Below are 12,192 nucleotides of genomic sequence, written 5' to 3'. Positions count from 1 at the left end.
GCACCACCATGCCCAGCTAATTTTTTAATTTTTTGTAAAGACGAGATCTCGCTATATTGCCAAGGCTGGTCTCAAACCTGGCTCAAGCAATCCTCTTGCCTTGGCCTCCCAAAGTGCTGGAATTACAGGCGTGAGTCACCACGCCTAACTCATTTTTAAAAAGTAGACTTGACTGAGTTTTAGCAGGGAATGTAATCCATGCTTCTACACGTGTCAGGTCCTGAGCTAACTCCATGAGCAACACAGCAGCCCCATGGGCCTACCTCTAGGTCCAGGAACTCACGGAGTGGAATGGCTAATGAATTTCAGTCAAGTCACTGCACAGAATAATGGAAAGAGCCCAGACAAGGAGCTAGCAAACCTGGGTTGTTGATCACTTAAAAGGTCCAGGCTTTAATTCCTTTATGCAATGACTTTAAAATGTGACCTCATTGCTTCACCAGTCTATTGTGAATTGCAGAACCTGCTCCTTGCATGTCCTTATTATCATTTAATGGCAAAAACATCTTATTAGTTGCCCAAGACAGGCCTCTGAGTCCCCTCCTCCGTGGCTGTCACCGTGGTGACAGTGCCTCATCCTTCCTCTTTCTGCTGTTCTCCCAGTTCTGGCCAATGACAGCACTAATCCCCTGGCTGTTAACCTCCAGTCCTGTTTCCTCTGCACCTCCACAGAAGACCTAACTAAGATCTCTGAATACAACCCCTCCTAGCCACTCTTCTGTTATCCCCTAAATTCGGACCCTCATTTATCACCTGAGCTATCACAAGTATCCAAACACAAATCCCTCCCCTAGCTTCCACAACCTCTCCAGCATATTGATCTTTCCAAATGCAACTCTGATTACGTTTCTGCCCACCCTCCTCATGCTCCCCCCCCCGCCATTAAAATCCCTTCAGTGGGTCTCCTTTGCCTTAAGCACAAAATCCAAAGGTCTTGGTCTTCTGATCCCCACCCCTCTCTCCACCTCATCTCTCATCATTCCCAGTGTGCATACAATATGAGCACAAAATCCACGCCGACACTGTCTGTGTGCCCTGTGCTGTTTCTTCTTACACGGTTCTCATGCACATCCGTCGCTCTGCTATGAATGTCCTATCCCCCTTGTTTATTTGGCAGAATCTTTCTTCAAAATGTAATTTCCTGGGGGTTTTCTTTTTTACTGAGCTTTTCCACAACCACCCAAGCAGTGTTTGAGATCTCCTTCTCTTTGCCAACCCAATTCCTAGTAGAACTCTTATTATAACACTTTGTAAACTTTGTGTAGCAATTATTGTTTCCATGTCTTGTTCCCTGCTAGACCCTGAACTTCTTGAAGAATGGAACTGTGTGTTATTTATTTTTTGTCTTCTCAGCTTATGCCTTATAGTAAGTAGGTGATCAACAATGTTTTTTCCTAAATAGATGAATGAATGGATGGACAGACAGACGGATAAATGATTCTTCCCACATGCACTTTAGTTCTGATAAACTACAGCCTTATATTCCAGAACAGCAAAATTTTTTTTGCCTCTCAACAGGTATAGGTGTTTTCTGTTTATTCCTTACCTGATACTTAACCAACTCCACCAACATTTATCAAAGTATTATACTTTATAAGCCTCAACTCAAATGAATCAAAGTCAATGAAATAAGAAAATGAATCAGAAAAATGAACTGCTTCATCTTTCATAATATTTGGTATTTATCTGTACGATAACAGCTTTATAAAAACATTTATTTATAATTATTAGTTTAATTATCTCTCTTCTTCTGCAGACTTTTAGTTCCTTGAGACAACAGCTTAAATTTCGTATTCATATCTGTATTCCCCACATAGAAGACAGCACAAAACAGTGATAGTAGATGTTTACTGAATTAATTCATGAAGGTGCATTTGAAAGTATGAAATGAAATAATATATTTGAGAGTTCTTTGAAACTGTAAAGCCCAAGACAAATGGGAGATGTTGTTATTATCTTGAATCCTACCCATGAATCAAACTCTTTCCTCTGCTTCTTCTTTCTTTCTACCTAGGGAGCCCACAGACCCTTGTCTAAATTATCACTTCATGCAGACTTCCTTTCTCCCACTCAGAGTACATTTTGACATTAAACTAAACCCCACAGCATATGGATAGGATCTAGACTATAAAAGGGGGTTGAAAAATAGAATCAACTATCTTGCATTTTAGTACCAGCCTTAAAACACTGGGTATATGATAAGTGTATTCTGAAAATGGAGAGAACCGAATCACTTTGGTCATCATTTTTGGCTGATGGCAATATGTTTTTCTCAAATATATGCCTGTTCCTTATATACAGAGAATTTATTTATCAGTATATATGCCTGTTCCTTATATACAGAGAATTTATTTATCAGTTGAGGGAGAAAAGTATAAAATAGCAGAAGAAATGATATCATGTAAATGATATGAACAAGTAGTTGATACAAAAACCTCATCTGCCTTCTGGGAAATCCCAGGATATTTCACAAATGACATTATAATCATTTCGTCCACCTTGAAGAAGGGACTTGCTTCAGTGTGAAATGCAGTAGCTCTTCTGCTTGTCATAATCACCTCACTGTTTAGGGCAAGAAGCAAAAAAACACTTACCTTAAATGCTAGGGAAGATTGGAATGAGAAGGAATAGAATTATTCATGGGCATAGAATATGGAATGAGGAAACCAGGCTGAGGTTAACACCTTTACTCTCCTAAGACGTGTTATGAGATCATTGATGACTGGGAGGCGCAGGACCTCTGTTTCATCCTCATCCACAGGACATCAAGCAGAGTTCTTTTTCCCCTGGTGCTGTACTGACACTTGGGGTCAGTCCTTTCTCCAAGTGAAAAGGAAAGTCACTTGCATAAATGCAACTTCAGTAGTACCTTGGCAGTCCCTGGAAACCATCCAACTGAATGTCGATTTCATGTAGGTAAGTCACCTTGTTAGACATTCATGGCACGGGGTGTTGTGATGGTGCATATTTCTCCATAGAGTGAGCGCTGTGAAGGAGAAAGATCTTCAGCGATGAGTGAGTTTTCTCATCATGGAAGAGACACCCTGGTCTGAGAATGTGACTTCTGAACACAAAAGCAGTCTGGGTTTCTTCACAGCTCCTCGGGTCGGAAGCTGAATTCCTCACCTTTTCTGAGACTTAGTTTCCACATCTGTAAAATTCTATGTAAAATGGGGATGCTCACACCTTCCTGGTAAAGTCTTTGTAAGAATTAAATGAGTTAGGACTTTATTAAATACCTGGTGGCTGTAAGGTGTTGATTTTCTTGTCTCCCGTCCTACCCCTCATTAACATCTAATATCACCTACCTTTTTTTAGAGCTTTCCTTTGAAAAATCGATGACACTACTTTCTCCCCATGGGTTTTGCACTCTCTTTCCTTCATCAACAAGAATTTAAATGGATTCATTTCCTAATTGCCTTTGCACTAATGTTAATTGCCTTCACACTATATATGTATATATGTATTACTTGACTTTTTAATGACAGAAAATTTGTCCCTCTGTTTCAATTGCATTTTCCTAACGTCTAAAATTACAGTTTAATTGCTTCTTTTCTGAAGCAGTCTTCTCCTCTACATGTGACTGTGAAATTTTTTTCCTTGAAGTCACTCCCCCTTTCCATATTGCTTTTCTGCAGGATAAGAATTCTGAAACTTACATGTGTGCATGCATCTTACTGAACAATACTGGTCTTCCTCTGGAAAGACATCTCTACCTATGGTGACGTTGTTCAGATAATATTTATAACATTGGTAGCAATTATATATCATTGCTATCTGGAAAATTGGGTCACTATAGTTCCCATTCTTCCTTTCTTCCTTTCTTCCCTCCCTCACTTTCTCCCTCCCTCCCTTTCTTCTCTTCTTCCTCCTTTTGACACAGAGCCTTGCTCTGCTGCCCAGACTACAGTGTAGTATCCTGATCACAGCTCACAGCAGCCTCGCATTCTTGAGCTCAAGCAATCATCCCACTTCAGCTTCCCAAGCAGCCAGGACTACAGGCATGCACCACCATACCCAGATAAATGTTTTACAGTTTGTAGAGACAAGGTCTCTCTGTGTTGTCCCAGCTCTCTTGAACTCCTATCCTCAAGTGATTCTCCTGCCTTGGCCTCCCAAAACACAGCTGAAATTATAGGTGTGAACTACTGTGTCCACCCTTTTCCTCTATTTTGCATGAGACTTTTGCATGACTACTCTGAAAAAGATGACACAGGGCCTTGTGGACCACTGTAAGGCCTTGTTTTTTACTCTGAGGGAAATGGAAGTCACCAGTGGATTTTGAGCAGAGAAAAGACTTCGTATAACTTAATTTAGAATAGACAATAATAGAGCAAAAGTAGAAACTGAGAGAGCCGTTGGGAATCTATTGCAGGGATTCTATAAGCCATTAGGGTAGTTTAAATCAGGAGGGTAGCATGGAAGGCGATGCTATGTCCAGATTCTGGTTTCATTTTGAAGACTGAGACCAAAGGTCAACCCAATGGATTACATGTGGAGGTCTGATCTGCTGATAGAAGTTGCCTTCGTGCCCCTCAAAATTTGTAATATTTGTTCTTAATTCTCTTGACACCAGAGCTTAGTTATCCAGAGGAATTCATATCACTAAATGTCATTTTTTTCCTTAATTTATTTATTTTTTCTCTTTTAATTTTTATTTTGAAGTTGTGGGGTACAATTCAGGGTTAGGTATACAAATGTTCATTGTGCAAGTACCCTTATTGATGAGGTGTGCCCTCCCTTCCCCAGGTGGATATCGACTACTGTCAATGTCAGCTATCCCCTCCATCCCATACCCCACAGTTTCCTGCTACTTTCAGTCCCTTTATGATCCTGCAATCCCCCTACCGGAAAAACTCAGGTCACTCTATGAAAAAGATACCTGTACCTGTATGTTTATCACAGCATTGTTCACAATAGCAAGAACATGGAACTAACCATGCTGCCCATCAAAAGAGGACTAGATGAAAAAAATGTGGTACATATATATAATGGAATATTATGCAGTCATAAAGAAGAAAAATATCAGCCGGGCTCGGTGGCTCAGCCTGTAATCCCGCGCCTTTGGGCGACTGAGGTGTGTGGATTGTCTGAGCCCGCGGGTTCGAGACCCACCTGGGCAGCGAGACCTCATCTCTACAATAAATCAAAAAATCAGCTGAGCGTGGTAGTGCATGCCTGTAATTCTGGCTACTTGGAAGGCTGAGGCGGAAGGATCGCCGGAGCCCAGCAGGTCAAGGCTGCGGTGGCCGTGAGCGGCCACTGCACTCCAGTCTGGGCGACAGAGTGAGACTCCAACTAAAAAAAAAAAGAAGAAGAAGAAGAAAAATATCGTGAACTTCGCAGCAACGTGGATGGAATTAGAGCTCATAATACTGAGTGATCTCTCACAGAAACAAAGAGCTGAGTATCACATGTTCTCACTAAATTTCATTTAAAAATAAATTACATACACACATACAGACTCACATGCATACATGTATATAGCTCACAGTGAGAAAGTAAGTGACTGTCATAATTAATATAGTTTCTTCTCTTCCTTTGACCATGTCATTCTCATTATCCAAAATAACTGCAAAGGTCTAATTCCGCTTACTATGTGTCATTACCCTCTGACCTAGCAATGAAAGATCTCCACAAGCAAATCCTTCCTTGCTTTTCTGGGGTCTTCACTTCCTTATCCCCATACTATCCTTTGATGATAAATTCTCCAGTTTTCAAGTGTAGTTTGAGGATACTTTGGGGAGGAAATCAAATTTCAAAGTAAAAATTAAAATATACTGTGTGCACTCTCAATGTAATTCTGGGAAATGTCCCTTGAGTAAAATTTTGCAATAGGCGAAGCCATTTAGAGTGATGTTTAAGAGACTAGGTCCTAGCCTATCATCTTGAGTGAATAGCTAATCTCAAGCCCCAGTTTCTTCATCTGTAAAACTGAGACCAGGTGGGATTCGGAAGAATATTAAATAAGATAATACATTTAAAGCATTTAGCACAATGCCAGACACATAGCAAGCTCTTATGATTGTCAGCTGTGTTGATGAATCAAGATGGTAGTAACTTTGCTTTTTTATTTTATTTATTTATTTTTTTGAGTCTCACTGTGTCGCCCAGACTGGAGTGCAATGGCCGCTCCCGGTCACTGCAGCCTCGACCTGCTGGGCTCCAGTGATCCTTCCGCCTCAGCCTTCCAAGTAGCTGGAACTACAGGAGCGCGCTACCACACCCGGCTAATTTTTTTGATTTATTGTAGAGATGAGGTCTCGCCAAGTTGCCCAGGTGGGTCTCGAACCCGCGGGCTCAGGCAATCCACTCACCTCAGCCTCCCAAAGAGCGGGATTACAGGCTGAGCCACCGAGCCCAGCCTGCTTTTTTATTTTCAATTGGAACTAAGACTAAGGATTTTTCTATGGCTTTACATTCACTATGGACATTGTACTAAGTATATGCCTGGATATATCACTAAAAATTTTAAAAACTTAGGTTCAAGGCATTAGGCTAAAAGAAAGAAAAAGACATTAGAAGTGGAAATAAAAGTCCAATCTAACCTGTTACTGGTGGGTGCTTCCATTTTCCTCCTAACCTCCTCCCCCGCAAACCTTGTCCATATTGGGTAATTAAATTGAATTGAATTGAATTGACTCAAAAGGAAAAATACTAAACTTACCTCTGCTCTCATATGTTACTTTAATTGTGTTTTTTTTTGTTGTTTAAGTATAATTCTTCATCGAAAACAATATGTTTACTGTAGAAAAAAACACATATTCTTTTAGCATAATAATTTTGGAAGCAAAAGATGGTCCCCATGGTAAGAAGATGGGGGAAAAAAGTCGTATTAATAGCAGATAGCTCAGAACTAATGTACATTTTATAGTATAAAAGAAAGACTTTTTGGCCACCCCATTTAAAACATCATTGTGAACAATAAGTTATACTAAATTGGTGAATAAAATAAAAAGGAACCAGTCACAATATGTGAGCTCAGAACAAATGTCAATAGTCAACTGCCAAGAAGCATTCCAGGAAAACAGAGACCTCCCCCACCCAGGACACGCGGAGACTTAATTGGAAGAAAGACTTTGAAAATATTTCTGGCCGCTTAGAATCAGATTTATAGGCATATAATAGTGGTTTAATCCTCTCATCCTGGAGTTACCAGAGTGATAGAATATTAGGATGGATAAAAAGCCTCAGGAAACAATGATTTTCTGATGTCCTCAACTCTTCTGCAGGGCAATTTTGGATCCCAATCACTTCCTTTTTCTAGGTTCCTAATTCCCTTCATGCAGTGTCTGATGGAATATATTTTTCTGTCACATTTTTTCCCTATTGTCTTCTGGTGGGATATTTTTTATTCTACCCCTTTTGGTTGTATGTAATTGGATCTCTCCAATGGTATTTTGTGACAACCTCAATGCCTCTCTTTTTACTTGTCACAATCTAAATTTCTTGAGATTATCTACTCTTACTACAAACACTGCTTCTCTGTCTATAACCTGTTCTAGTGTTACTTTCCCTCCTTTCCCATTCATTTACATGGTCTTATATCCTAAATTAGCCATATTTTTTTTTTTTGAGTCAGAATCTCACTCTGTCGCCCAGGTTGGAGTGCAGTGGCATGCTCACAGCCACCCCAGCATCGACCTGCTGGACTCCGGCGATCCTTCCACCTCAGCCTTTCAAGTAGCTAGAACTACAGGCATGTGCTACCACATCCGGCTAATTTTTTTTATTATTATTATCATAGAGACAAGGTCCCCATGTTGCCCAGGCTGGTCTCGAACCTGCAGGCTCAGGCAATCCTCTCGCCTCGGCCTCCCAAAGTGCTGGGATTATGGGCTTGAGCCACCATGCCCAGCCTAGCCATATTTTTAGCATTATATCTATAGAAATGAGAAAATATCAAAAAAAGTACCCTAAAATACTAAATTTTTCATTTTTAAAATATTAAAATATTTGAATTATTTTAAATAATTATCTTAAAATAAATCAGTTTATTTAAATGTTCTTATATTTATATGTGAACTTATTGATATTTTTAATCTAAAAAGAACATAAATATGTGTATGAGTAGTGTCCCTTAAAAAGAAGGCATGGTGGCTCACCCTTGTAATCCCAGCATTTTGGGAGACCAAGGCGAGAGGATTGCCTGAACCCAGGAATTTGAGACCAGCCTGGGCAACATGGCAAGACTTCATCTCTACAATAAATTTGTAAAAATTAGCCAAGTGTGGTAGCACACACCTGCAGTCCCAGGTACTTGGAAGGCTGAGGCAGAAGGATCACCTGGTGGTGATCAGCCCAGCTGGTGGAGGCTGTGGAGGGCTGTGATCATACCACTGCCTTCCAGCCTGAGCAACAGAGTGAGACTTCAAAAACAACAGCAACAAAAGTTGGAATAATATTCACAAAGGGTTTGGAATTGATTTGAAAACCACTTTACAATCTTGACAGATTATTACTCTGCTACCTTATAGCAAAGTTTCCTGTTTTACCCAGATTTTTTTCTTATTTTTAATTTTTTTTTTTTTTAAGAGACAAGGTCTTGCTCTTTCACTCAGCTAGAATGTGGCATGATCACTGCTCACTATAGCCTTGAACTCCTGGGCTCAAGCAATCCTCCTGCCTCAGCCTCCCGAATACTTGAAACCATAAGCACGTACCACCATGCCCTGCTAATTTATATTTTATCCAAATGAATATTATTTACCTAATTCACTATACCAGATTTTCTTTGATAGTTTTCACAGTTCACAGCCGTCCTTAGAGGGTAGAAATTTATCCCACTAAGGATTTTCAAAAAGAATGTGAGGCATGTCTTGAATACGATTCTGAAGGAGAATGACAAACTTGTTTTAGAGTAAGACAAGCATAATTAAAATAAAATAAATAAGCATTATGAATAAGTGTATAGTTCCCAAGTACTTCAGAAGGCAAAAATCCCTTTTGGTTGGTTAAGTTCTCTTGTTTCTGGTACTTAGTTGAACTTACTGTTTCGTAGTCACAGCATAAGAGCCAACTCAAAAGTTGTGTTGCTTGACTTCAGCTATGTTCCAGTACGCAGCATGCTTAAAACTTCAAATCTGTACATGTGGAAAGTAAGCTCTTAATAATAACAATATATCTGCCTTATTGTTTCTAGGACTATACTTGACAAGAAGCAGCTACTGGAATTTGCTCAACTCGGCTGTTACTTGGAATATGATCTCTTTGGTACTGAACTTCTTCATTACCAACTCAGCCCGGATATTGACATGCCTGATGATAACAAAAGAATTAGAAGGTAAATATGATTACATCTCTTACAGTGTTCCCTTTGACTAGCCTCTTTTGATTGTCATATCTAGGTGAGTTTTAGCAAAGATTCAGAAAACAGTATCAGGCTGAACCACAGACTTTCAGAGAAAAATATATCTATGCTGTTTCAGGGAGAAAATCTCTATATATTATTTTAAGGAGAAAATGAGTCATCCTAAGTAGGCTAAAGCTTAGCTGAGCCTTAGAAGTTCAGTGCAGATGGGCAGCTGACAGGAAACATAGGTAATACTCAATCCCTGCCATGACAGAGCACAAAAGACATTTTTCTCCTTTTTACCCCTAATGAAATACACTGTTCTTTCCCAGGTTGACTACAATACAGTCATAACTTCCTACAATTAATATTTTAAATGCTGTATTCAAAGTATTCGTTAAAAGATTGACTGTAACTTAAATGCTAAGAGTGTCATGTCTAAAGAACAAACATCATATGAAATGCAGCCTCCAAAAAGTGTCAGATGTGCAATAAAAGCAAATGATGGCAGGAATCATTCTTCACAACCTGGTAGAAGTTTTCAGGAGTCAAGGATGGCTAAGTGGTTTGATATTGGTAGCATGGTAATATGAAGATGGAATAAACCACATCAGAAAACCTGGGAAAAGAATTTGATTAGGGATTGGCAAGGAGGGCCTCAGTTTGGGAGCATCTAAGTGATGCCATCCAGTGAGTCCCTAAGACAAGGGGGTGAAGCTCAGAGCAGACACTAGGGTTGAGACATGAATCTAGACATCACCAGTTTGTATGTGATAATTTGCACCACAAGATTGAGTAAGATGACTCAGAGAAGAGGATAAGGACAGAGATCTGAGGACAGGGTCATTTAAGAGATAGAGACAGAACAGTCTCTCAAGGACAGGTTGAGAAGTTTTCAAAATGATAATACAGGTAAGATGTTGTTATGAATGTTACTGGAGAGGAATTCTCAGGGCAGAGGGCTTGGGCAACTGTAGGGCAGATATCAAGTAGATAAAGACTGAAAAACACCCTTGTATTTCACACTTAGGAGCTCACATTGTATAATCAATAAGCACAGTTTGGTAGAAAAGGTTTGAAGAAAGAGTGGGTGGTGAGGAAGAGGAGAGAGATTATAGAGTTCACTCGTATGAGAAACATGATAGCAGAGACAAGAAAAGAGGTAGGACTAAAGGTAGAATACAACACATGATTAAGTGAAGCTTCTGGTAAGAGTTGAGCAATGTTTTGTGACTAAGAGCAGAGAGAGAGAAAGGAAGAGACTCAGTGAGAATGAATTTAGGGAGGTAGTATCCATTCCACAGGGTTGTGATAGAATTTATATGAAATAAAGTATGACAAGTTTGTATCTGAGTGTCTGGTACAGAATATGGAAGTGTTCAATAGATGTTGACTTCTTTAAAATCTAGATATACAAGAAATATAGCTCAAACTTCCTAAGGACACAAGTAGATGTAATCTGGGGAGCAAACAGAAAGTTGATTGAAAGGATGTTTTCTCCATTGGAATGAAAGAGCATGAAGCAAGTAGCGAGTAATGGTGTGAATGCTCCTGCGAGGGGAACAGGAAACTGAGGACACACGGCCATGTGTTTTCAAGTGTCCCTGTGAGGTAAACGTGGTTATCTCCTGAGGAAAAAAGGAGTGAATTTGGGGGAGGACCACATAGAGGAAGATGGAAGCTAGCAATGGCTGTCAGTGAATGAGAGAAACACTGACAAAAATGTGTTGTGTACAAGACCCAGTTGAGTCTGGAAACATTACTTGCCTGTGTTTTGGCACATGATTTGGTGATTATTTTACCAAAAGAAGTTTTGTATTGTGGTTGTAGAAGCATTGCTAGTAGAAGCAGAATGTGCAAACAGTCTGAAAGACGGAGGATTGGAATTCTATCTGAACAATACAGTTAATAGTTAAGGGAACAAAGGAGGGGCTGATATGAGGTTCATAGAGTCCAGGCTGGAGGAAGAAAGTGTAGAGAAGAAATGGGCAGATGTATAAGAACAAAGTAGCAGGGCAAATAATTGGAGGCTTTAATGAAGTGGGTGGATATATCCAGTAGAAGAGGTGAGTGGAAAAAGTAGAAAGCGGTAACATGACCAGAGTGGGAAAGTGAAGATTGAGATTTCAGAGAGGGAGCAGTTCTCCATAATGAAAAGGACAAAAATATGGTTATGAGTGTAAAAAATGGTTGGATTGGATATAGCAAAGTTGGAATGAAGGAGTGATGTCTAGAAACTGTGAGACTCAAGTATCGATAGTTGAACATATGTGTACCCTGGAAGAAGGGAAGGTCTTGAGTTAGTGGTCAAGGTTGAATCTTTCCCCTGGGAAGTGGATCCTTTTGTCTGTATGTTTTCTGCTATCTCCCTATATTGACATTCCTCCTTGATGATCTCATTCATAGTCAAATATACTTCAAGTTTAATATGATTAGAGAAAGCTTGTTGATGAGTATTACACTACTTATGTAAGATGGCAACACTCAACTCTACACGAGCAATCTGCTTCAACTACTTTGACCAATGAATAGTTTTTTTTAAATATACAAATCAGTTCTTTGAAAAATAGATGTATTATTTCATTTGTTTATTCATTTCTTTTGTTTTATGATTTTAATTTACTTGCCCAGGAACACCATTCAATAGAGGCAGGCCAGTTTCCCTAGGACCCTACTAGTTAGTGCCATACTCAGACAAGTTTTATTTTTTGCCGGAAAGTATCTGGAATGTAAAATGGGGTAGTTCAGTAGAACATTCTCATCTTTCACAATCACAAAAACATGATTTCTTGATGTATGCCCTCAACACACATTTTATGATTCTTCTTAAAAATGGGAAGTTTGAAGCCGGGCTCGGTGGCTCAGCCTGTAATCCCGCACCTTTGGGAGGCTGAGGTGAG

At 39.6% G+C, this 12,192-nt stretch overlaps 1 protein-coding gene across 2 annotated transcripts in view; it reads left to right on the top strand.

The window, feature by feature from the left end:
* The window catches only part of PTER (phosphotriesterase related), a 33,416-nt gene that overhangs the window by 15,264 nt on the left and 5,960 nt on the right, over positions 1-12,192 (top strand). The window contains exon 3 of one of the 2 annotated variants that reach the window (XM_008065177.2): positions 9,143-9,283. The exons of the other annotated variant lie outside the window; for it this stretch is intronic. Coding sequence (XP_008063368.1) covers positions 9,143-9,283 — 141 coding nt within the window. The remainder of the gene's footprint in view (positions 1-9,142; positions 9,284-12,192) is intronic. 2 annotated transcript variants of the gene reach the window in all.

Source organism: Carlito syrichta, unplaced genomic scaffold (assembly GCF_000164805.1).
Source record: "Carlito syrichta isolate Samal-C Ts95f unplaced genomic scaffold, Tarsius_syrichta-2.0.1 Scaffold308182, whole genome shotgun sequence".
NCBI lineage: Eukaryota > Metazoa > Chordata > Mammalia > Primates > Tarsiidae > Carlito > Carlito syrichta.
Note: the sequence above shows the minus strand (reverse complement) of the source record. Positions and strands in the feature narration are given on the sequence as shown.